At 38.8% G+C, this 27,550-nt stretch overlaps 2 protein-coding genes across 5 annotated transcripts in view; one reads left to right on the top strand and one right to left on the bottom strand.

Moving 5' to 3' along the window:
- Window positions 1-27,550, top strand: part of LOC120422105 (TLD domain-containing protein 2) — a 418,926-nt gene that overhangs the window by 50,420 nt on the left and 340,956 nt on the right. The gene's annotated exons all lie outside the window — the stretch shown is intronic.
- LOC120430520 (alpha-tocopherol transfer protein-like) lies at window positions 6,205-19,149 on the bottom strand. Of its 3 annotated transcripts, none has more exons than XM_039595636.2 (2): window positions 18,393-19,149; window positions 6,205-6,560 (listed from the first exon to the last, which is right to left on the bottom strand). In XM_039595636.2, exons 1-2 carry the CDS (start codon window positions 19,104-19,106, stop codon window positions 6,300-6,302), a joined length of 975 nt encoding a protein of 324 aa, XP_039451570.1. In that variant the 5' UTR covers window positions 19,107-19,149; the 3' UTR covers window positions 6,205-6,299. The 3 variants fall into 3 exon arrangements, with proteins under 3 accessions (XP_039451570.1, XP_039451569.1, XP_039451568.1); XM_039595635.2 differs by lacking the exon at window positions 18,393-19,149 and adding an exon at window positions 15,302-16,355; XM_039595634.2 differs by lacking the exon at window positions 18,393-19,149 and adding an exon at window positions 7,703-10,913.

Consider the following 27,550-nt stretch of genomic DNA (forward strand, 5'->3'; position numbering starts at 1 on the left):
GCATGAATTTTAAACCGAAAAATCGCTAAAAAATCACACTGCATCGATTTTCGACGCTTCGTCGCCAAGTCGACAAGTTGTCAAGTTGAGCTTCGAATACTGGCGCGAGAATGCTGGCGCATATGTTTCGGCTCGACTTATACTCGTTCGTAGTAGCTTGTCTACCGATGTTTCCTTCTACATGTAAGATATCGTAGCTTTTCGGTTTCTTTTGCTTTGTCCGTTTTTGCATAACTGTCCAATGTTTATGCAAAAACTTTTTTGACATAGGACATTCATCCGGGTACAATCAATTTGTTTCCCGTGTGCTCCTAAAATCGCCTTTAAGTAGGCTTCATTTGTCGTATCGTTTTATTTAACAGAGTTCATTGGATTCCAATAGGAGCTTTCGAAGCTTCTAAGCTTTATATCGTTTTCAAAGTTTTCAATGCTCGCGACGCCAATGGCTATCTACCTAAGGTATTGCGATTGAGTGTGTAGTGGTGCGGTTGTAAAAATATCTATCTCTGACTCTCTCACTTTCGTAGACGCTGAATGGCAAGCTTCCCACTGTGCGGTTAACTCGGTTTTGCTTTGCGCCTGCTTTGTTCGGTTTTTGGGCTCGTACCAAAACTAGAAAACCAAAACCGCGGTGTGTGTCGTCACTTGCGCATTGGAAGCTAAGAATTTGTACGATTAAAAATATTCGATAGGTGAAAATTGCGTTTTCAATTTCTTTTAGAAAACACATCATTAATAATCCCTTGCTTTCATCATAAATTTTTTTGTATCAAGTCGATGTTGTGAATTGAGAGAAGTTATATTCTTTTGTAAGAAAGGCTCTATCTCACCCCTGGTGGGATTAAATCGGGTTTTTTTTTCAAGGCGTCTACGATCAAAGTTTTTTTTTATTATTTTAATAAAGGCGTATTAAGCGAGAGTTTAGTTTATTGCAAGGCGTCAACGATCAATGCTTTTTTATATTTTCTTGAGGGCGTATTTAGTGCAAGTTGAGTTTTTTTCAAGGCGTCAAAGATCAAAGTTTTTTATTCTTGAGGGCGTATTTATTGAACGTTGGATTTTTTTTGCAAATATTTTCATGAGGGCGTATTGAGTAAGAGTTTAATTTTTCTGTTGGCGTCATCGAACATAGTTATTTTAAATATTTTTAGAAGAGCGTGTTTTGTGAAAGTGGAGTTTTTTCCTAGCGTCAAATGTTTTTATGAGGGCGTATTTACTGAGAGTTCAGTTTTCAAAAAGTGAAGTTTTTCCCTGGGTGTCTAAATTTTGATAGTAATAAAAAATGGCGGCCCTTCGGGCCGTGTCTTTGTCGGGGCGTTAAGGGTGTAATCCATTTTTTTCCATGGGGGGTGTTGAACACCCATAACACCCCCCTTAGATACGGCCCTGGGTGGTTGTTGTGTGTTGCAAGAAGCTGGCTGCGATAGCCAAGGTCATGTTTACTAACGTGTGAGCGGCCAAGCTTTTCACCACCTCCCGCTACAAAAGTGTGGAAACTGGCTTGTGGGGTTAAGTTTCTTATGTTTAACCTGAATTTAAGACCACAATCTAGATCGGAGAGGTTTTGAACACAGGGCACGATTTTGTTTCGACAATATTACGACGATATCATCAGCAGAGGTGCAAAGTGCTTTGCCGACAGCGAAAGGTATGAAAAGCTTGAGGAGAGGTGTTATTTATTTTCACATCGCTTCATCTCGTTCCATGAAACTCGGGTGGAAAACAACCCGGAGAGAGCTTTCTGTTTTTCGTTGGTTGAGAAAATTTCTTGTTTTGCCCCAGGAGGTGGTTCAATATGATTTCCTGGTAAACGTATCTCAAAAACAGTTCAATGGAAAGTTACAAGACTTTGAATCAAGAACCATAAATATGCTAAAAGTAAGAAAATAAAATAGACGATTTTTTTCATGGTTTGATTATCCGAAGTCCCACACAAACCTTCGGCTATAGCAAGAGAAGTTTTTTTAAATCATGCAATGCAGACTCGATTATTCGAAGTTCGATTAACCGAAGGTTTGTATGGGACTTCGGATAATCAAATCATGGAAAAAATCGTCTATTTTATTTTCTTACTTTTAGCATTAAATTCGAGTTCTGCGACCCCATTTTAGTCAAATTTGAATGGATCATTGCCTATTAAATTAAAAATTGCATTTTTTCAATATTTTGTCACCGCCATTTTGGCCGCCATCTTGGGTTTAAAAATTTTAGATCACCTTAGATTAGTTTAGGGTTCATATTAAAGCTCAATAATCAAAAATAAGATAACGAAAATAATATTTTTTTTCCTGATTCGATTATCCAAAGTTACGATTATCCGAAGTGAAATTTTGCTGATAATCGAGTTTGGACTGTATTTAAGTCGAGCATTTTTTTCTACTGGTTGAATTTAATTTTTATCAATATCCAAAAATCCAACAAACATGAATCTGAGAAATTGTAAAAACGTAAAACATCACATTGACCCAATGTCAATGTTAAATGCTTTAAGCTCAATAGATTATTTAAGTTCTTTTTGCCAATTCTACTTAAACTAACTCTACTCTGCACAAACTCTGACTTATCTTTCGCTCACCATAGGAGTCTAATGCTATAAATCACTGATTCCCATATTTTTTTTTGCCCTGGCCCCACCTTCCATACATTAATGGTGGAGCCCACGTACCTTTCAAGAACTTGTCAGGCTCCACTTGTGGGCCCCAGTACCCACTTTTGGAAACACTGCTATAAATTTAGGAGAAATTATATTCATGATGGATGAAGCCGGGACCGTGGTGTAGGGGTAAGCGTGATTGCCTCTCACCCAGTCGGCCTGGGTTCGATCCCAGACGGTCCCGGTGGCATTTTTCGAGACGAAATTTGTCTGATCACGCCTGCCGTCGGATGGGAAGCAAATGTTGGCCCCGGCCTAACCTAAAAAAGTTAGGTCGTTAGCTAACTCCAGGTGTAGGAGTCGTCTCCCTGGGTCCTGCCTCGGTGGAGTCGCTGGTAGGCAGTTGGTCTAATAATCCAAAGGTCGTCAGTTCGAATCCCGGGGTGGATGGAAACTAAGGTGTAAAAAGAGGTTTGCAATTGCCTCAACAATCAAGCCTTCGGACATTTAGTTTCGAGTAGCAATCTCGTAATCGAGAACGCCAAGGCAATGCTGTAGAGCGAATAATTTGATTTTTTTTATATTCATGATGAATGATTTTAAAGTCGAATGGATGAAATTCCGAATCTATATATATATAAAAAATCGACTATTTTGTTCGAACGCGAATTAGTTCAATACGGAGCGTCAGATCGAGGTGCTCTTTGTTGCGTTGGGTTCGTATAAGACCAAGGAAGGTTTATACGCTAACTAATTGACACTTTGGCCACTCTGGAACCGATTCTGGAGCATCGGCAAATTGTATGGAGAAAGGTACGTAAAATCAAATTTTGATCACAGGAGGCTGAATAAGCAAAAAAGCAAAAAACATCAACAAACGAAAAAAAGGTAGAACGAAGTTTGTCGGGTGAGGCTTGTTTAAACATAAATATAAATATAAATAAAATAAACTAATGATATACCATTTGTTGTCAAAATAATTCAAAGTTTGACTTTTTGATTCTTCAAAATATAACAGATTTATTTTTATTGAAAATAAAAAGAAATTAAAACGACGTGTGTTTTGTGTTTTTGTTTTTCGTGAGTTGCTTTTGGTCCACAAACTGGTCGGCTTAATTTTAATGAAAATAGAGGTCCAATCATCTAAAAACTATTTAAAATGTATTTCCTGCGTTGATAGCCATATTTTGCATGTTCGGGCCCAGTTTAAAATATCTTGAATATGATCAAAATGTTCAAATAAAGTATGCACAGTAAAAAAAGTTTATTTTTGAATGGTTGAAAATATGATGGTATAATATTCGCTCTTTTATGCCATTTAACCTAAAATAATGTGTAAAAAAGTACTGTCATGAATGATTTCTGGTCATTTTGTGAGTTCACTTTTTTTTTCTAAAAATTACTGTTGGAGTTTTTTTCAGTTTTTTTTGCTTTATTTAAATTAAAACAAGAAGAGGAAATATTCAACCGTTAAATTTTCATCCATCCATGTTTTAGTGTACAGCATTTTTTTTTATTTTGCAAAACATTTTTTCCGTAAAATTTAGATTTTTATGTTGAAAATTAATAATTTCAAGACAGCTGTAAAATAATGGTCCTTAGGCGTCCAAATTACCCCTAATAAAATTTTGGTTAAAGTTCACAGCAATAAATGAATTAACAACAACCCTGCAACGTTTTAAAAGAACACGAAATTTCAAAATGGTTTTTTTTTGTTACTGAAAAAATGACCCTTCTGGGTTATTGCATATTCGAGAAGTATATTAAATTTCTCATAAAATGACAAGTCCGAAAAATAATTACTGTCGCGAAACAAATAACGGCAAAAAAAATTTAAACTATTTTTGTATTTTTTTCGATGAAAAATACGTTTTTCCGGAATTTTAAGTACGCTATCAAATCGGGCGTCCAACTTTACATAAAAGTCCCTTAGACACCAAGTTTCCAAACAATCACCATTTCAGGCTGCAAATTATTGAAAAGCACGTCTTTTTTCGTCACGAGATATCGAAGAATGGAACTCGGATTCGTGATCAGGGAACAAAGTTAACCCTTAGGACAAAGTTTCGCGCAATCGAAGAGGGATCGAGGCAACTGCTGTGTGAGTTGGCAGGCAATGACCCACGCACATTTTCGAAAATATGTATCTTTTGAAGGAATTTTATGAACGATTAAGTGTCTTCGTTAAAGTTGAGCACTGTTTAGTGATAAAATAAACACAGTGTTTTTTTTTTAATTTAATTAACATTTAATTTAATTTAAATAATTTTCCAAAATCAATATTTTGCCTTTTTAAATTTTATGGAGACTTGTATGGGTAAACCAATGGCACAAAATGGCTTCTATGGTCATTGGAAAAGCCTCCGCAATGTTTGGGTCAAATTAATAAAATACAAAAAAAAAATGCACTAAATCGGTAGATTTCGTAGGAAATTACTCATGAGGGTTTCGGCGGTAATTTGAACTGAAATAGTTTGAGTTTGAATAGCTTTTATATGTTTGTATCGGATATGTATCGGATGACTTTTTGTAAAGTGTTGGCTGATGGGGTTTCAATTAATACTAAAGCTCAAGAGAAAGGCTAAAACGAAGTTGACTTTATAGCTGTCGGCCACCATTGCTAGTACCAACCACTAGTGTCTTCCTTTTTATCTACAAGGACTTCGCCGCCCTGGGCTCCTAAGTGTATGAAAGTATGGCACGGAGCGACGGCGCCGAATACCCATATTTACACAAAGAATTTTAGAGCGCCCGCCGCGGGATTCGAACCAGCAACCTCTGGATTGTGAGTCCAGTGCGCGGTCCGATTGATCCACACGGGCGGGAGAAAGGCTAAACAGTTTGCTTTTCATAAAAAAAACCTGACCTATTTCAGTTTCGCAGCAACGGATTGTCCATTGGATTGTCCTCTCGTTTCCGTAAACGAACGACCATAAAACGCAAATAAGCGCAAAATGAGCTTCGTTTATTATGCGTCGGAATTTGGCTGGCGCTTCCGGTCGAGGAGTTGGGGAGGGAAAAAAGGATTGACAAAACATTAGAGAGCAGCAGGGTTGAGCAATAAATGTGAGCAAAAAAAGCTCCTTTCCGGACCACACACACACAGAGAGAACGAGTGAGTGCGCTTTCCGGACCCGAGCCCACGTGTTCGGTCCGAGTGTCGCCCGTAAAACGCAACATCAAAAAGTAAGGTGTTATCTGCGGACACCTTTCATCAAATTTAAATGAAGTTTTTTTTGGTTGCTGTTTGCTTTTTTTGCTGAATTTGCATATTGTTGGGCTGGTGAAGCTGGCAGGAATGTGAAAGTTTTCACGAAAAAATGGTAGCTTGTTTGTTTTTGTTTTTTTTTTTACATTTTTAGAATATTTTAATTATAAATAGTTTTTCGTTACAAATATAAACTTTACTTGAATTTAAAATTTTCCTTTACTTTTTTAACATCCCTGTCACGTGTTTATTTCACCATTCCCATTTTTTTCTTTTTCGTGCATTTTTTACCTCCAGGGACATAATTGGATGTGGGTTTACATTTTTATCCTACATACATTGTAAAGCTTGTTGTTTTTATTTTACATTGTATGCCTTTTATTTGTTACAGGACTTCTGTTCGTAAGCAGTGTTGCGATTGGTTTAGCTAAAACTGTGTTAAAACATTTATCTCAAAAACGTTTTTTTGGAATTTGATTATAAGGGAGTAGTCAAAAGCTAATCGACATTCAGCTTCTTGAAACTTCCCACCATTCCGGCTTCGATTTCGCTTACAACGGTGTTTTGTTGCCCACCAAATTGGTACCGCGACGTGTCGATATCCATTTCGTCCATCAGCAGCAGCTGGGTGCGCTTCCGCTCGGCACATTTTATAAAATCTTCCGTCAACTGGTCCGGATTCTGGGTGCCACCCTCGTAGTCGGTCGTCAGAAGGGACAGCTCCAGGTGCTTCATGGCATCGTCCAGCGATTTGTGGCACTGGAAAGGAGATCAAGCTGTTATATTGTGATTTTGAGGAAAGATTTTAAATTTGTATGTTTAGTTAGAAAATTATACTCAGATGTTATACCACGATCATTTTTTTTTAAAATAATTTTCATGAAGATAATTCAGTTAAAATGTGTGAACACTCACGTAAACTCAATTCCCGACCTTCTCGCTAACGTAAGCAAGAGCTAAATCTATAATAGTCTTCAAAAATCGGGCGACTCCTATGCCGTGAATATCTAAAATTCACATTGGAAATGACTGAAAAAGGTTGTTCGCTGCACCACTGACATCGGTCAAGGATCACACAGAATACTGCTTCAGTAATACCGCTTCGAAGTCAGCAATGAGCACGTAACCATTGATTTGTGATGCTTCCTCGTCGAGGGAAGTCTCCAGCTGCAGCATGATCAGTTTTATCTGATGTGCTGAGGGAATCGTTTCGGATTGAATACACGGGGCCTGTACTGTAGAACAGTACGTCCGAGTGAGTCACAGTGGTTGAAACTTAGGCCGACCTGGTTCAATAGTCTGAACTCCCCGTCCAGCGGGTCGAGGTTCCGGAACCACTGAGGAAACGATTTAAGCGTTATCAGGTACCGCTCCAGGCTTTCCTGAGCCCTTGGGACCGACAACTTTCGCATTTTCAAGAAACGCAACAAGTAACCCGAGTCCGTACGGTAATTCTTTATGTGCGGGTGTTTGGCAATCCATTGACGCATATGAGCCAACGATTGGGCACGATTTTCTTGTGTTCAGTTCAACTCGATACGGGCCTTTTCCAAATGTAGGGCATCCAGTACGAATTTGTACTTATCGTAAGTTAGTGGACACTTTTCTACGGTAAACGAGGTCATTCTTTAAATCTATGAACTGATCTCTTCAGATGAAAGAGCACGACTGAAGTATAATGAACTTTAAACTTTGATTTAACTTGTTAAAACAGCATTTCGAGGTTGTCACTGCTTTCATTCCTAGCACACTGTTTGATAGTGTGGTAGAACTTTAAAAATCAATGTTGAACTCATTTATCACTTCTGAAATTATCTTTTGCAATTCACAGTGAACTAATTGGCAAAACAGGTCAATACGACAAACGCTTATTGTTTCTTGAAATTGAGTCTATTACTTACATAAACACGATTCCTAATCTTCTCGCTCATGCAAGACAACGCCAGGTCGGCAAATATCTTAAAAAATCTGGGGACGCATATTGCGTGGATCTCTTGAATTCGCAACGGGAATGACTGGAAAAGACTTTCCGCTGCATTACTGACATCGGTCAAGGACCACACGGAAAGCAGCTTCAGTGTAATCGCTTCGAAGTCAGCAATCGCCACGTAGCCATTGATTTGGGATGTTTCCTCTTCGATGGTAGTCTCCAGCAGCAGCATTGCCTGTCGCATCTGATGTCCAATGGTGGCTTGTTCCCTATTCAGGACATTTAGGACACGTGGCCGAAATAATACAACGGTTCGTCCGTGCGAGTCAAACCCTAAATTGAACAGCATTCCGACTTTGTTGAAAAGCCTGATTTCCTCGTTCAGCGGGTCGAGGTTCTTGAACCACTGTGGAAACGATCGTAGCGCTATCAGGTAACGCTCCAAGCTTTCCTGCGCCATTGGGACTGAAAATTTTCGCATTCTCAAGAAACGCAACAGAAATACCGAATCCGTTCGGCATTTCCCAATGTGCGGATGTTTGGCGATCCATTCACGCATCTGAGCCAACGATTGAGCACGATTTTCATCTGTTTCGTTCAGCTCGATACGAGCCTTTTCCAAATGTAGGGCATCTAGTACAAAATTGTATTCGTCGTATGTTTGGGGACACTTTTCTACGGTAAACGAGGCCATGTTTTAGACCTTTGAATGTCCGCTCTCAACAGATGACAGAGCTCGACTGAAATATAATGATTTTTTTTTCTAATTTTACGTATCGAAGCTGAACTAGCCTCTGACTGTTTGCTCATTACTAAAGATAAATAATAATTACACTTTGACTAGTTCAAATAGCAGTTCAAGATTGTTTTTGTTTTCATTACCAGTTTTCTATAAAAAAGCATGTGAACCTTAAAATATAAATAAATCATGATCGTGCATTCTGTCACATTTGCATTTTTGCCCATTAAGTGATATTCAACAAGAATCGTGAAAACCTCTTTGCAATTTGGTCATTCTTGATAAGCTAGTATACTTGCGATCTGATCGTGTTATTTTGTTGCACTCTACAAGTGTGAGACCGAGCCACGTAGCCTAGTGGTAACGCTCCCGCCTAGTAAGCGGTAGATCGGGGTTCGAATCCCGGCTCGGACCAACACAACTGGTGATCTTTTCCCTTCTGGAATCGATTGCTTAGTAAAGGGAAGGTAGAGTATCGTCACAAACTGGACCTTATCACGACACCTTAGGAAGGCGACCTATGGAATGTTAACATTAACCTCAACATGTTAACATTAAGTTGAGAATGAAATTGCCACTGAATCCGCTTTGTAAATGCCGGCCCCGATACTCTTCAAGGGTGTTCCCCTCAGGAACTGGGAAAGATTTACTTTACTTACTACAAGTGTGACAACTGGCCGAAGGGAATTTATTCAGAGGACGTTTTGTCACATGTGCGTGCCCGACTACTGCATACATATTCGAACTCATTTCTTGCTTCTATTTTTTGCAATTGTTAAGGGCAAATATTTTTGTATGTTTAAATCAGGTTGGAGATATCTTTTTAAGTGCTGTTGCACGAGTTAAGATCATGGAATTATTTCCATACTGAATCCGTAACACGTTAGTACAAATGTCTTTTAGGCTAGGTGAACTTTCTCTTCTGTGTGGAAAAAAGGCAACGAATGACCAAAAAGGTTAAAGTTGACCCGAATAAACAAACAATTGCTCTTCATTCAAATGATGATACGGTATAAAATGTTTGTATCCCCAACATCCATTTGCCTCTACACCTCTGTCCACTGAAAATTCCGCTATTACGCCAAATAAATTTTTCTGAGAAAAACTGGTTTTTGTTGTCAAATCTTTGGGAAAACATTTTCCCATTAGAAAAAAACACTGTTTTGGGAAATTCAACTCTCAGAAGATGCATTGGAACATCCTTTGCCACCTGAGCAGTTCTCTCAGATTTCGGTCATTCGATTTTTTTTTTGTATTTTTTTTAATCCGACTGAAACTTTTTTTGGTGCCCAAAGAAGCCATTTTGCATCATTAGATTTTCCATATAATTTTTCATACAAATTTGGCAGCTGTCCATACAAAAATGATGTATGAAAATTAAAAAATCTGTATCTTTTGAAAGAATTTTTTGATCGATTTGGTGTCTTCGGCAAAGTTGTAGGTATGGATACGGACTACACTGGAAAAAAATGATACAAGGTAAAAAAAAAATTATTTAACTTTTTATCACTAAAACTTGATTTGCAAAAAAACACTATTTTTAATTTTTGATATGTTTTAGAGGACATAAAATGCCAACTTTTCAGAAATTTCTAGGTTATGCAAAAAATCTTTGAGCGAGTTATAAATTTTTGAATCAATACTATTTTTTCAAAAAATCGAAATACCGGTCGCAAAAATTTTTCAACTTCATTTTTCGATGTAAAATCAAATTTACAATCAAAAAGTACTTAAGTGAAATTTTGATAAAGTGCACCGTTTTCAAGTTAAATCCATTTTTAGGTGACTTTTTTGAAAATAGTCGCCGTTTTTAATATTTTTAAATTGGTGCACATGTACGACCCTTAGTTGCTGAGATATTGCCATGCAAAGGTTTAAAAACAGGAAAATTGATGTTTTCTATGTCTCACCCAAAAAATCCATCATTGTCTAATGTCGATATCTCAGCAACTAATGGTCCGATTTTCAATGTTAAAATATGAAATTTTTGTGAAATTTTCCGATCTTTTTGAAAACAATATTTTCAAAATTTTCAAGTTAAGACTAAAAAATAAAAAATTTTTTTTTTGCAAATCAAGTTTTAGTGACAAAAAGTTAAATAAAAAATCACTAAGGCTACCAACTCTTGCTGAGCAAAGTTCCGTATACTTTGCCGATATGACACCATGGTATAACAAAAACTGTCAATGAATTATTTATATAAATTAAATTTAATAAATTTGAGAATTAAAAACATAAAACTGTGTCGTTTTTTACAGCTAACTAATTTCACACGTTGCACGTTTAAATGTATTCATAAAATAAACCGTGATTTGAATCAAATCATTATGTTCTTCAATGTTTTTTGTTAAACGTTTTAAAGTTTACAAAATGTCAAGTTTGCTTTTACGAATAATATCGTTCTTAGTGTTTTCACGAACACTTTTCCAGAGTTTTTTTTTTATTGAAATGGTCCTATAACATGTGAAACACAACAGTTTATAGGACCTTCAAAAAACTCTAGATTTGTTAATTCAAATGTTCAAACGTTTGCACAAGTTTTAGAAAGCCTTTGGAAATGGATAAATATATATAGTAAGGAATTTCTAAAAGAACAATAATTATTCTAGAGTTTTTTTTAAAGGTCCTATCAACATATGAAAGACAATAGTTCAAAAACTCTAGAATTATTGATAATCAAGTTTGAATTGAGGAAACCCAGGAAAACTCTCCCTTTTTAAATCAAACTCACAGAAAAAAAAAATTCTAGTTAACAAAAGCTTCGACCAAATCAAAAAAGCAATTCAATGATTAAAAAGTTGTTAAAATTCCGTACAAATCCGTATTATGCGTAAAATTCCCTACAAAAATTCCGGCCTGTTAAAAATCCGCGAAGAGGTTCGAAAATCCGTATGGTAAGGAAAAAATCCGTACAGTTGGTAGCCTTAAAAATCACCAAACATTTTTTTACCATGTATCATTTTTTCCAGTGTAGTCTGTATCCATACGTACAACTTTGCCGAAGACACCAAATCGATCAAAAAATCCTTCAAAAGATACAGATTTTTGAATTTTCATACATCATTTTGCCTTTCTCACTGAGGTAAGGCTATAAACCTGCTTTAAAAATGAACTTTTCATTAGAAGCTCAAAGACCCACCTTCATGTATACATATCGACTCAGAATCGAAAACTGAACAAATGTCTGTGTGTGTGTATGTGTGTGTGTATGTATGTATGTGACCAAAATTCTCACTGAGTTTTCTCAGCACTGGCTGAACCGATTTTGGCCAAACCAGTTGCATTCGATTTGGTTTAGGGTCCCATACATCGCTATTGAATTGTTTGAAGATTCGATAACTAGTTCAAAAGTTATGTATAAAAATGTGTTTTCACATATATCCGGATCTCATTTATATGCATGTAAGCGATGTCCGGATCCATCATCCGCCACATCGTTGGTTAGGTATTTGAAAGACCTTTCCAACGAGTCAACTACATAAAAGATCTGGCAACCCTGTCTCGAGTTATGACCATTTTAATGATATTTTTGTACTTTTTTGAAGCCGGATCTCACTCAAATGTATGTAAACGATGTCCGGATCCATCATCCGATCCATCGTTAGTTAGATAATTGCAAGACCTTTCCAACGAGTCTAAAACATTGAAGATCTGGCAACCCTGTCTTGAGTTATGACCACTTAAAAGATATATTTGTACTTTTTTGAAGCCGGATCTCACTTAAATGTATGTAAACGATGTCAGGATCCATCATCCGACACATCTTTGGTTAGGTAATTGAAAGATCTTTCCTACGAATCCAAAACACTGAAGAACTGGCAACTCTGTATTGACTTAAGTTATATCTGTGTACTTATTTTTTCTGGATCTAAAAAAATTGCTGAAGTATGCGTCCAAACCACTCATATTACCCATTGTTGGTAAAAAGTGAGGAAGGCATCAACCACATAGATGGATTAAGTTAGTTTTTGTATGGACAGGAAATTATATGGGCAAACTAATGATTCAAAATGGCTTCTTTAGGCATACCGAAGGCATCAAAAAAGTTTCAGCCGAATTAAAAAACACAAAAATTAAAATTGAAGAAAAAAGACCGATTTCGTAGATAATTGCTCACCTGCAGCTGAAATCTCGATTTTTGCCAGTAATAGAACTGTTCGCGATGCAAACAGTATTGGAAGAATCTCGAATGTCCTTCATAGAGATAACGTCATGATTCGAAATCCGGACACTTAGTAGCATATCATTTTTGGTATAGCTGGCAAAAAAACAAGTAATAAGTTGGAAATGCAGAAATATTATCAGGATGTAGTACAAACAGTCAATTTTAAAAGAATGCATGTAAAATATGTCTTTTCTTATCATTTTTCATCAGAATTTCAAAATTAAAATTACTTGTTGTGCTTCGAATCCCGGACACTGATAAAAGCTGATTCGAAATCCGGACACTTTTGATTCGAATTCCGGACACTCGATTTTGCTTATGAATCGCATAAATTTGGACTGAAATTTAAGTGAATGGCATTCTTGAGGTCTCAAAGAAGTTGTTAACATCAAAACAATCAATATTTTGTGTAAAAAATTGCTAGAATTTAAGGAAATCCGAACCATAAATGACTGCTTTGCGTCCCTGGTGCTTCGAACGCCTATGAAATATTTCAACGAAATGTTTCAGAGTTTGTGTAACTCATGTTTTTATTTAATTTAATTGTTTTGGCATTTTTTTTTTCCTTGGATGGCCATACACCCATACACAGTTTTTGTAGCATGGAAGGATTACGAGCAGATATCTTTCGATAATTCTATCGTCTATTATTGAGAGTGTCCTTTGATCTAACTCTACTTCCGTGTATGCCCATCCATTCCTCTCTTACTTCATCTCAAGGCGCTCTTACAAAATCCTTTGTAGAGTCCTTTTGTCTATCACTCAGATTGCAGCTTCCATTTAGGGTATTGAGATCATTTGCTATCCCACGCACATATGAGCACATAGGGTTAGAACCGCGCCCAGATTCGCGTTACTTTTGATCAAGCTTACATCATATGAGGCCCAAACTGATCCCATGCGACATGTACCGATAATGAAGATGGCCGGCCGTCATAACATGCTCTTCCTCACAGTACCGTCGTGGTTCACTTTTACTCCATCGGTCGTTGACGCACGAAATTCTTACACAAGTTTTTGAACTCGTTGATGTTCCTGGTGTTCTTTGCTGCTTCCGGTAGCTGGTTGTACCTGCTGTATCCTTTGTAGAACAGTGAATTCTGCGTACACGCCTTCCTGCACATCTGCAATCTGAGATTGTCAGCTCCTCTGGTGTCGTGCTGATGGATATCCCTCCCGTATACCACCGTACCTGTCAAGTATTTGGGCGCCATCCCTTTAGTTACACGAAACACAAAAATTAACGTATTGTACTCGATCCTTTGACGAACAGACATCCATTGTAAACAATCCAGCATATTTTGCCTTGGTGTTAAACGATCACATTTCAAAATAAGTCGCAACACTTTGCTCTGTCGGACCTGCATTCTTTTCAGTTGTCGACGAGTTGCTAAAAACAGGATAGAGGCACAGTAGTCGAAGTGAGGAGCAATCAGGGATTTGTACACGTCTATTTTGGCTTCAGTCGTCAGGTAACGGTTTATTCTGCATAGTACTCCAAATTTTCGGGCTGCTTTCCGTATTGTGTATTCAAGGTGGTCATTAAAGTTCAATTTTTCGTCCAGCACCATTCCGAGGTATTTGATCGTCTCGACCCTCTCGATTTCCTCGCCATCTATCCGAACCGCTCTGCTTACGCCGTCGCTTGGTCGTGTAGTCACTATCATCCCTGGCATTGGCTACAGCGTCCAAACATATTTTAAATGAAAATTGATGTTCGAATTTATCAAATAACACAGTTTTGTTTTGACAATAATTATGCAAACTTAAAATATTTGATAATACAAGATGAGGAATCCGGGTTTCGAAGCGTCCGGAATTCGAATCATAGCGTTATCTACCAAAGTTCCATCACATATTTGTGAGTGTCTTTCATTACTTGTCAAATTGAGCTCTAACGTTGGTCGTAGCTTCTATTTCTAGATTTCTATCAAAGATGTGCCAAGACACTCATTTGAGTTTCATGTGTAAATGACATTCATGGAATGTCGTCGTTGGGGATCCTGACCAAATGAAAAAAATCAAATCAAATTATTCGCTCTACAGCATTGCCTTGGCGTTCTCGACTGCGAGATTCCTTCTCGAAACTAGGTGTCCGAAGGCTTGATTGTTGAGGCAATTGCAAACCTCTTTTTACACCTTAGCTTCCATCCACCCCGGGATACGAACTGACGACCTTTGGATTGTGAGTCCAACTGCCCTACCAGCGACTTCACCGAGACTGGACCCAGGGAGACGACTCCGACACCTGGACTGAGCTAACAACCTAACCTCTAGGTTAAATCGGGGCCAACATTTACTTCCCCATCCGACGGCAGGCGTGATCAGACAAATCTCGTCTCAAAATTTACCACCGGGACCTTCTGGGATCGAACCCAGGCCGACTGGGTGAGAGGCAACCACGCTAACCCCTACACCACGGTCCCGGCTTGACCAAATGGTGTTATTAATTATTTTGCATTGCCATTGCGTTGGGTGGCAAGAAATGCTGACCTATCGGGAATGTGGACTAATTGGCAAAAGGGTTGCTGCGTCCAAACGGGGAACTCAATGTTGAAAAGTTAAATGAACGGCGTTGTCAGATATTTGGATCTACCAATCTTAACTTTTAAATCGTATTCGGCTAAGCAGGACCATTATTTCTAAAAATAGAATCAATAACTTACGGAAACACGACTCCTGATCTTCTCGCTCATGCACGACAACGCCAGGTCGGCAAATATCTTAAAAAATTTGGGGACGCATATTGCGTGGATCTCTTGAATTCGCAACGGGAATGACTGGAAAAGGCTTTCCGCTGCATTACTGACATCGGTCAAGGACCACACGGAAAGCAGCTTCAGAGAAATCCCTTCGTAGTCAGCAATCGCCACGTAGCCATTGATTTGTGTTTCTTCCTCTTCGATGGTAGTCTCCAGCAGCAGCATGATTTGCCGTACAAAAAGAGCCGAGGGGAATCGTTCTGTATCGAAGGAACGTACCCGAATAAGTACGACAGTACGACCAAGTGAGTCCCGACCTAGGTTGGTAAGCACTCCGGCCTTGTTGAAAAGCCTGATCTCCGCATCCAGTGGGTCGAGGTTCCGGAACCACTGTGGAAATGATCGTAGCGCTGTCAGGTACCGTTCCAAGCTTTCCTGCGCCATTGGGACCGAAAATTTTCGCATTCTCAAGAAGCGCAACAAGAATATTGAATCCGTTCGGCATTTTTTAATGTGCGGATGTTTGGCAATCCATTCACGCATTTGAGCCAACGATTGAGCCCGATTTTCGTCTGTTTCGTTCAGCTCGCTACGGGCCTTTTCCAAATGTGGTGCATCCAGTACGAATTTGTACTCGTCGTATGTTTGGGGACACTTTTCTACGGTGAACGTGGGCATGGTTTAGATTTTTGAACAACCGCTTTCAACAGATTACAGAGCGCAACTGAAATATGATGATTTTTTTTAACGAGTCTGAGCTGAACCAGCCTCTGGCTGTTAGCTCATTAATAAAGATAAAAACTAATAATAATTTTACGAGTTGTAATACCTCTGCAGGCAGTCATTTTTCTCATTAAAATAAATTATGTGTTCCCCGTCAATCAATTCTGAACTTATTTCTAGCTTTTGAAACTAGTTTTTGCAACTAATTACACCAAATATTTTTTGTATAATTAAATCTGGTTCAAGATTTCTGCTCAAGAGCAGTTTCACGAGTTGTGCGATTATGGAATCATACTAAATCTTCAACACTCTAGTACATATATCGATGCCTTTGTGCTCTCTTGTTCTAAGCTTGCTGGGATTCCTATCTAGTTAGAACACAGCACAGAGCACAGAGGTATCGATATATGAATTGACTTTTGATGACCAGATCTTCCATAGGGTGGGGAAGTAAAACGACGGTCCTGGCTTTAGTTAATGTTAGGCCGTTAAGTCATTCCAGGGTAGGAATCGTCTCCGCCATATAAGGACAAAAAACATATCAAACCAAGATTGCTTCGGTGGAATCGCTGGCGGCGGTTGGACCCGCAATCCAAAGGTCGTCAGTTCGAACATTGGGGTGGAAAGTTCCTTGGAGTAGAAAGAAGTTTGGTTGCTCTCCCCATTAAAGCCTTCGGACTCCTAGTTTCGAGCAGAAACTAGCAATAGAGACCTCAAAAGACCTTAGATGGTTTGTTTTTTGTTGTTTTTGACCAGATCTTTGTTTCCCTTCTGTGTGAAAATATCCTTACTGAAATTCGTCTATCATTTACGCTTGAAAGTGTTTTTTAGATTTCAGATACTCTTGCTCTTTAAAATGGTATAAATTGCTTACGGTAACACGATTCCTGATCTTCTCGCTCATGCACGACAACGCCAGGTCTGATACCATTTTAAAAAATCTGGGGACTCTTATTGCGTGGATCTCTTGAATTCGCAACGGGAATGACTGGAAAAGGCTCTCCGATGCATTGCTGACATCGGTCAAGGACCACACGGAAAGCTGTTTCAGTGAAATCGCTTCGTAGTCTGCAATCACCACGTAGCCATTGATTTGTGATTCTTCCTCTTCGATGGTAGTCTCCAGCAGAAGTATGATCTGCCGTACAAAATGAGCCGAGGTGAATCGTTCCGAATTGAAGGCACGTGCCCGGAGTAGTACACTCAAACCCCGATGGTTTGACACCAACTGTTGTCAAACGAACGGGGTCACTTTTTAGTTTGACACCCCTTTTACACGGAGTTCACACACACCTTCAAACGTTTGTTTTGATAGTGTGCGTGAGCGCCGTGTAAATAGTGACAGTTCGTCACTTTTTCGTTTGACTTTGACCAACCAACGGGGTACAAACTAAAAAAGTGTCAAACGAAAAAGTGACCAACCACCGGGGGTTGAGTGTACGACGGTACGACCTAGTGAGTCCCGACCTAGACTGGTGAGCACTCCGGCCTTGTTGAAAAGCCTGATCTCCGCATCCAACGGGTCGAGGTTCTTGAACCACTGCGGAAACGATCTTAGCGCTACCAGGTATCGCTCCAAGCTTTCCTGCGCCATGGGGACCGAAAATTTTCGCATTCTCAAGAAGCGCAACAAGAATATTGAATCCGTTCGGCATTTTTTAATGTGTGGGTGTTTGGCGATCCATTCACGCATTTGAGCCAACGATTGTGAACGATTTTCGTCTGTTTCGTTCAGCTCGTTACGGGCCTTTTGCAGGTGTCGCTCATCTAATGTGAACTTGTACTCGTCGTATGATTGGGAACACTTTTCTATGTTAAACGCCATCATATTTTAAATCTTTGAACGACCGTTATCTATAGATGACAGAGCACGACTGAAGTGTAATGATTTGTTCTAATTTTCCTAGTTCAAGCTTGAAGATCTTTCAGATAAATAATCCAGAACAAATGGGCTACCCATCAATCAATTTGAACTCATCCTAGCTTCTAACATTATTGTGTGGAGTGATACACCCTATTGCGATGTATGTGAGCGCACTCTATTGAATCGAGTCGAATAGGCCCCTCGTACGACGGGCTTGACGCAGCCATGCACTGACAGCGCATGGACGCAGCCACACGAACGGTGCGGTGACAGCTGACAAAGCAGGTCCAGCTCCCGTCCTCTTTACTCGTGTGACGCTCGGTCGGATCGGATGTGAGTCCGCACCGATTCTCCCGGCGGGCGATTTCCCGAGTGGGTTTATAGACCCACACAATTATCTTATGCAATGCACGATTGACTAATTGGCAAAGAGATGTCACCTTTCTAGAAACTGAATCTATTACTTACGTAAACACGATTCCTGATCTTCTCGCTCATGCAAGACAACGCCATATCTGATACTATCTTCAAAAATCTGGGGACTCCTATTGCGTGGATTTCTTGAATACGCAACGGGAATGACTGGAAAAGGCTGTCCGATGCATTGCTGACATCGGTCAAGGACCACACAGAAAGCACCTTCAGTGAAACCGCTTCGTAATCAGCAATCACCACGTAGCCATTGATTTGTGATTCTTCTTCGTCGATGGTAGTCTCCAGCAGCAGCATGATTTGTCGTACAAAATGGGCCGAGGTGAATCGTTCCGGATTGAAGGCACGTGCCCGAAGTAGTACGACAGTACGTCCGAGTGAGTCCCGACCTAGGTTGATGAGCATTCCGGCCTTGTTAAAAAGCCTGATATCCCCATCCAGCGGGTCGAGGTTCCGGAACCACTGTGGAAATGATCGAAGCGCTGTCAGGTACCGTTCCAAACTTATCTGCGCCATTGGGACCGAAAACTTTCGCATTCGCAAGAAGCGCAACAGGAATATTGAATCCGTTCGACATTTCTTAATGTGCGGATGTTTGACGATCCATTCACGCATATGCGCCAACGATTGTGAACGATTTTCATCTGTTTCGTTCAGCTCGATTCGGGTTTTTTCGAGGTGTCGGGCATCCAGGGCGAATTTGTACTCGTCGTTTGATTGGGGACACTTTTCTACGGTAAAAGAGGTCATGCTTTAGAATTATGAAAATCCGCTCTCAACAGATTACAGAGCGCAACTGAATCTTGAAGCATTTTGCTGTTTATCTACTAATGAAATAAAACAAATGGGCACCCATCGATCATTTTTCATTAGCAGCACTGCAAATGATCCCCAATGCATGTGCATGACTTGGCACAGATTCAGTATCGATTAGTGACGCACAACGCATCAGCCCGACAGTATTAACTCCAAAATAAGAGCCGTTTTTGTGCTTTCCCCCAAAAATACTATCTCCAAAAAAATAGCTGATAAACAACTGCGAGAAAATTAATCTCGCACGTGTGCCCGCACCCGAAACAGCCCTCCAAAAAAAGTGAAACAAGAAAATGGGCTTCAAAGAATTTCCCCCCAGAGCCGTGGCGGTGCGGTGGGGAAACCTAGGAATGTCCTTAACGACGCAGTATTTTCCCTTCAGAAAGGGGGTGAAAAAGTGGCCCGCGTAGGCAACAGAAACAATTTTCACTCCCAGACGAGCGCAACAAAAAAAAAATGACTGTCTTTGAAAGTTTGCCACAATGGATCGGAACCATGGGCCAATCTAATTGAAGGCGGAAACTTTTCCAAGAATGTGAAAATCGCGCCCCCTCCGCCCTTAAAAGGCGAAAAAATGGCGGCCCTGGCTAATGGAAGTTGGCGGCTTGTTAAATGTCAGTTTTGCAAATGTTTGGGGGAGCGAAACGAGTGAAGGGATTGTTTCGTTTGGATTGTTGGAAGTTCAAATTAATAGGCTTTTGGAGTTAACTTTTCAGGGAATTTATTTGAAAAGAATTTCGCATGAGGAGAAATAATCGATCCCAATTTAGATGACATATTTATAACAGTGAGATATATATAACGGCAAAACAATAACTTATGCAACAAGTTACAAAGTAATGTTTTTTACACAAGTCGAACATTTATCCAACAAGGCTCTGCAAAGTTGGATGAATTCGGTGAGTGCTGAAAAAAAACGGTTTTGAAACTTTTCAGTTAATCGTTTGCTTCCCCGCTATTGTTTAACGTCCGTAAGTTTGGTAAACTCACAAATCAAAACAGTGTCGAAAAGTCTTACTTTTCAATATTAGTTGCTGGAATGTTGAACTTTTTAGCACTAAAATGAGTTATTTTTTATTTCAAAGCAGATTTGCACAAAAAATCATTGGCGAAACCACGTTCAGGAATTCACAAAACTATTAAATCATCGCAGAACCCATACATACTCATGGCAAAAGTTACAACGACACCTGCTCCCAATGCCCTCTATAAGAATGTTATGATGTTTAAGCAGTGAATGGGTTAGTTTTTTTAGCAACAAAGGACCAACTAATTAAATCAAATCAAGAGGAAACAGCGCGCAATTACAACCGGTGCAAACATGAATCATTAACATGCAATTAGTAGTTTGCAGACATCATTGTGTGCCGGGGATAATTGTGAGTGTACGTACACAACGTGGGATACCAGGCTTGATTGGTGTTGGGGAAACTTTAATTGGTTTCAAACGGTGCAGCATTTTTTGCCTACATCACTTCGTATTTGTCATGCTATTTTGTCGCACGTGAATTTCGGGCTAAATTGAGTTGACTTTAATAAGTTAGTTTTTTTCTTCCCTCAAAATTGCTGTCAGTGCGACAACTGGCCAAATGAATTTCAGTTCAGAACGCGTTTGACACACGTACATATCCGACTACCGTAAACATTTGTAATTAAAACTCGGGACTCCGACAATCAAATTTATTCATACTTCGGGACAATGCTCAGAATGGTCAACCAAACAAAACGTGTTTGTTATTGTTTACTTTGCGTGAATCGCGTTTTGATCCGAACGTCACACGTTGACGTGTGACAAGATAGCATGACAAAGTCGACTTGGAAGTTCCTGGAATGCAGACATATCAGTGTTATTCAAATTGGATCAATTAGTGTTTTACCATGAATGGATTTGTTGGGTGGTGGCTGCAATCAACCAAAACATGATGAATATGAAATATGATTAATTCAAATCCTTGGATGCCCTGGGATTTCTTGGAAATTGTGAAATTTACTGAAAACTTCTCTGATGAGATTGGCTCTATGAGCTGGTTTATTTGTTTATTTTTTATAAAATTATAAAGCCAAGAGCCTAAAGGTCGAGAAACCGTTTTAACAAAACAGCTTTGATTTTTTTTCACGATTTTGTTGAATATTTTTTCAGAAAGGCCTCTGAAAATCGAATCGGTGGATTCGTGTACAAAGCTATCAAATGTCTTATGAATACTCCTTGAGAGACTCTTAATTACGTATTCGATCTATATTTTGCCTTTAAATAAAAACCTTCCGAAACCAAATTTACCAGATTTCATGCATTCTCTTTAATTACTCCAATCAATGCTGGAAGCACCAAGTGGACCCAAGAATAATCTTTTCTGTGTATCATTTGTTATGAATGTACATCAACATATTGCTCGGACACAAATGTAATCATTAAACAATGCTTAACTTGGAGTCTTTCATATAAAGAGCTTTGTTTTACTAATGAGGATCACAAAATTATTTTTTAAATTCTCTGCCATTTTATACCAAGACAGTTTGAAACATTTTCAAAACTCTAAGAACAGTTTGTTTCTGAGATTCTTGATTGCACTGGGTTTTTTTAATAGGTCCTATGACAAATGACATGACATATGAAACACAATAGCTTATAGGATCTGTAAAAAACTCTAGAAATGAAGACTGAAGTTTCTTTTTCGAAACTAAAATTTCAAGAAATTGCAAAACTGCCAAATTAATTTTGAAAATCTTATTACTCAAAAGCGGATTTTTGCAAAAAAAATATATTTTGAATCGACTTGAAATTTCTAATTGTTTAGCCAGTGAATCAAAAGAGATATTGTTGAATGACTAAATGTCTGATTTTCAAGAACTTATTTAAATATGTTCTAAAATGTTTTCTTTATTTATAAACTTTTTTGAAGTCGTTGATATCTGGTTAATTTCATAGAATGCGGTGGAGAAAACACTTTTTTGCAATTCCGTCGTGAAACTACTTACTTTTCCTGTCATTATTGAACGACGAAATAGCCTACTTTTCTGTACCAAAAATAACAGAATCGAATAGCAACACTTTTAAAAATAAATGCTGAAAAGTTCTACTTTTCAGCACTGAAATGGGTGCTGAAAAGTTGAACTATTCAGCACTTGTTTCGAAAAGTAACACTTTTCAACATTTTTTTGATTTAAGCGATTTATTATCAAAATACATGAAAATTTTACTTAAAATTTCACTCATTGGGTGTTTTTCGGAATTGCAAAAAATGTTGTATGGAACTCGTTGCAAAACTTGATTTTTTCAGCACTCTTCGTATTTATCCAACTCAGTGAACCTCGTTGGATAAATGTACGACTCGTGCTGAAAAAATCCTCTTTTTGCAACTTGTTGCATAAACTACTATTTTATAATTATCGGATGGACAATATTAGCAAAATTGAAATGTTCTGCTAATTTTCAAGATGCATCCAAAAACTATGTAACTTTGTTAGGTTTTGGTTTCTGTTTAACTGTTTTTGCGAAGAGCAAATGAGAGCGGCCGTGGCTGGCTGGTTACGGTGTTCACTTTGTAAGCAAATGGTTCTGGGTTCGATTCCCACCTGCTGCCAACAAGAAAGTTAAGACCATATAAATTTGAAATGATAAATATTTGGAAGAAAAACCAAAGTCAATCAAGGCGGGGTTCGATCCCCTGTCCTTTGGATTGGTAAGCAAAAATGCCATCCACTATCACAGCTAAAAAAGTAGTAATCCAGCTGCGTGTAAAAGGCCTGGGTGTTAAATAAATATTGCATTATTTTGTGCAATGTTATGTGATTATACACCCTGAAATATGTAGCCCATCTGTATGGGAAACCTACTTGACTGAAATTGTATGCATTTGTACATGCAGTGTGTAATATTAAGTATTTATTTTGACGAAGGTGATGTGCATGCTTTTGCATGCGATTTTACAATCGGATTTTTTGCTGTGTAGGCCATGACGACTTGGTGTGCATGGACTAAATTTAGGAATACTGTTACAGAGAGCGAGTTGTGGCGCTATAGCCACGGCAAATAGTGTCCAGGGCGTTTGTGGAAATACAATGTCCCAGAGGGTATAATATCTTAGCATGGTGCTCCCAACAAATAAACCAAATCTCGGAGCGTATGGTGGTGTATCCCCACGCTTCTTCCTCCCCTGTTGATTCAGAACTCATAAACTCAACCCACTTCAACAAATCATGTCTCTGCGATACGACTTTACGCAGTAGGCCTGGCCACTTTAACATCTGTGGTGTTTCAATGCATTCCGATGCAATGGCGCACTACAAATGCTAATAAATGACAAGAAGAAAGCTAGGAGTAATCTAACCTAAGGCACTCTCCAGGATCCCTTCGAATGATTGGCTGCGCTAGGATTTGATTAAATAAGATTAGATTAGATAAGATTAGATTAGAAGAAGCCAACTGAGTGTGTGCATTGATTAGAAGTTCAAAAATGGAAACGCAACAAGCCTCTGAACAGTTCTACACCGTTCCCCAAGCTTTTCCACACAATTCCTCAAATTTCTCTCTTATATAAAAACACATGTTTACGCAGAAAAAGTGCTTATAGCTCGCCCCAGTTCCCAGCTATTCAATCATCCTGGACTGGCTCCAAAGGAAGACATCACGCAATCAGCATCAACGTTCCGTTCCAGCACGAAGCACCATCACTCCGGAATTGTAACGTACATTCGTTACATAGGAGTCGGAGCTGGAATGGATGATCCAACCATCCAGCCAACAGGGCATGATTAATTATGCCCTTCTGCCGGTTGTGACACGTGACACCGACCGAACCAAGCCGAGAACGTAATCAATAACAGTCAGACACTGTGTAACGAATCCTGTAACGCTGCCGTGTGATACCGAGAGTCATTACGAATGCGTGCGTGGGAGTCGATTCCAAACCGCATAAATGACACGTTTTCGTTGGTTGATTTTGCGGCGAGGATTCGCTCGTTTATGATGAATGGCGGTCGTTTGACGGAGATGATACAAAAATAAATTCTACCATCGTCATCGAACAAAATTCCCATGCCCAGAATCTCAAGGCCGTGACATCAAATCCAGGATATGTACGAGTACGGAAGTTGACTTTTTTTTTTTGCTCCGCTCCAACTTTTTCGCATTATGGTGACAATCACTTGAGTCATTCTTTCGATTGACAGCTTCAGCCCCGCTTTCGTGCTGGAGTCGTCCTTGTCTTGTCTTGCGTCGTCATTCCAGAGGATGACACTCGACGTTTGTCGGCGTCGTCATCTTCTGCAGCAGTAACACCCTTCGGAACGGAATGGCAGTTTCAAAAGTGGGTTCAGCCTTATCCGTGGTCGGATCATGAGCTGGTGGTTTTGAGGCAGTGGTGCTCGAGCAAAGTTACGGATCAAATTCAGGGCTGTTTAATGTGACAATGAAGATAATGTAGGGTATTATCCTCATATAAATGCGAAGAACCTCATCGACAGGCATGTTGGTGATTTGGGAACCAAGAAAAGGAAAGCTTATACAGTATTGGACAACAGTTATTGACATTGGACGATTTCTTCCTCCCCACTCAAAATTCATTTGGCTTGCGTTTGCTTGGGTTCATCCAAATCTTTTTTTAAATTTTCAGCATAAGTTGTCTGGAATATCTACTTTACATGCTTTTTGAAGAACTTTGCTAGACACTAGCGTTGAAATATATTGTCGTAGCATCATCAGGGGTGACAATGGGTCTAGGGGGTGAGATTTGGTCATAAAAATTTAAGCATTTTTGTATGACCCAATCTCACCCCCCAGACCCAATGTGACACCTGATGACGATATTCCTAAAAAACGCTATTTTGTCGTCGGTCACATGTTTGCCGTTATCTCAAAAACTATTGAACGGATAAACTCACATTTGGGCCTCTTAATCTTGAGTTTCTTCATTTGTCCACCAGAAAAAAGCCAGTGGTTTCAATTAACGCAAAAAATGACATTTGTTTACCTATTTCTACAAACAAGGGATGGATCGATTTGGTATTTATAAAATCAGAGGGTCAAATCTAACCTTTAAAAGGGGATTGTGCTAACCGTTTGGTTGGATTTGGTCATCATATTGAAGCAATGAAGTTTGGTGTTTCTGCTTTGAAAAAAAAAAAAAAAAAAATCGGCCAAAAATAAATTAAATCGCTTTTTCTTAACCACCCTCCTAGAAGTCTAAACGCTGGAAGTAAATTCGTCCTGTAATTTTTGAAATCATGCTGAGCAAGTGACCGACGGCAATAATGTGTGTGTGATTTTTTAGGAAAACTACAAAATCTTAAAAGTTTGATTGAGATGTAAAATAGAAAAAAAAATAAGATGTCACCAAACCACTCTTAATTCAAACGCCAATATCGCAGCAAATAGTGATCTGATTTTCAATAATCAAAATTAAACAAATATGAAATTATAAAAAAAACAAGGCAATCATGAAATTGAATATAATAATCATTTTGGAAGCGTTAGTTGTGACACGGTGTGTTTCCCAGAACAAACTTAAGATAAAAACTAACTTAATCCACCTATGTGATTGGTGCCTTCCTCACTCTTTTCCAACAATGGGTGATATGTGATATGATGGGTTTGCACATAAATTTCGTCTAATTTCGTTAAGTTCCGGAATACAAAAAACCCACATATCACTCAAGGGCTCATAAGTGGTATCATAAGTGGTCATAGCTTGAGACAGAGTTGCCAAATCTTCAATGTTTTGGACTCGTTGGAAAGGTCTTAATATCACTTAAGTGGTCAGAATTCGAGACAGGGTTGCCAGATCTTCAATGTTTTAGACTCGTTGGAAAGGTCTTTCGATTACCTTACCAACGATGGGACGGATGATGGATCCGGACATTGTTTACATACATTTAAGTGAGATCCGGCTACAAAAAAAGTACATAAATATCACTTAAGTGGTCAGAACTCGAGACAGGGTTGCCAGATCTTCAATGTTTTATACTCGTTGGAAAGGTCTTTCGATTACCTTACCAACGATGGGTCGGATGATGGATCCGGACATTGTTTACATACATTTAAGTGAGATCCGGCTACAAAAAAAGTACATAAATATCACTTAAGTGGTCAGAACTCGAGACAGGGTTGCCAGATATTCAATGTTTAAGATTCGTTGGAAAGGTCTTTCGATTACCTTATCAACGATGGGTCGGATGATGGATCCGGACATTGTTTACATACAATCAAGTGAGATCCGGCTACAAAAAAAGTACCTAAATATCACTTAAGTGGTCAGAACTCGAGACAGGGTTGCCAGATCTTCAATGTTTTAGACTCGTTGGAAAAATCTTTTGTTAACCTTACCAACGAAGGGTCGGATGATGGATCCGGACATTGTTTACATACATTTAAGTGAGATCCGGCTACAAAAAAGTACATTAATATCACTTAACTCGAGACAGGGTTGCCAGATCTTCAATGTTTTAGATTCGTTGGAAAGTTCTTTCGATTATCTAACCAACGATGGGTCGGATGATGGATCCGGACATTGTTTACATACATTTAAATGAGATCCGGCTACAAAAAGTACATAAATATCACTTAAGTGGTTATAACTCGAGACAGGGTTGCCAGATTACCAATGTTTTGGACTCATTGGAAAGGTCTTTTAATTACCTAACTAACGATGTGTAACATGATGATGTTTGGTTCAGTTTACTGCCATTTATTCAATTTCCGAAAATATGCGAAAACACATTTTTATACATAACTTTTGAACTACTTATCGAAACTTCAAAAAAATCAATAGCACCGTATGGGACCCTAAACCAAGTCGAATGCGACTGGTTTGGTCAAAATTGGTTCAGCCAGTGCTGAGAAAACTGAGTTACATTATTGGTCACATACACACACACATACACACACACATACCCACACACATACCCACACACATACACACACACAGACATTTGTTCAGTTTTCGATTCTTAGTCGATATGTTTACATCAAGGTGGGTTTTCGAGCTTTAAATAAAAAGTTCAATTTTAGAGCAGAATTATAGCCTTACCTCAGTGAGGAAGGCAAAAATTCGGCAATTGTGATATTTTGGCACCATGAAAGAAGTGCTAATTTTTTTGAAGATTTTTTTTCGATATTGTTTTTCTTTAGGAAAGTCGATTTAAATCGATGAGTTCTTGTTCAGATTCATCAAATTTCTTATGAATTTGCCTCAAATGACTCTACATTATATATTTGACCTCCTACAAACAGTTTCCAAACCAAATTTATCAGTTTTCTAGCTTTCTTTGAAATAACCCCAAAATCCAAGCTGGAAACCTCAAAACGACCGAAAAAAAATCTTTTCTTTGTACAATTTGTAATGAAAATACAGAAACAGTTTGCTCGGATACAAATTCGAGCATAA

This window comes from Culex pipiens, chromosome 3 (assembly GCF_016801865.2).
Source record: "Culex pipiens pallens isolate TS chromosome 3, TS_CPP_V2, whole genome shotgun sequence".
Classification (NCBI taxonomy): domain Eukaryota; kingdom Metazoa; phylum Arthropoda; class Insecta; order Diptera; family Culicidae; genus Culex; species Culex pipiens.

Bases quoted from the DNA above. Each gene is read 5' to 3' on its own strand.
- LOC120430520 (XM_039595634.2), bottom strand. From the start codon at position 8,425: ATGGCCTCGTTTACCGTAGAAAAGTGTCCCCAAACATACGACGAATAC. The intron at 6,561-7,702 runs GTAAGTAATAGA...TCTCCTTTCCAG, and splicing joins AGATTAGGAATCGTGTTTAT to TGCCACAAATCGCTGGACGA.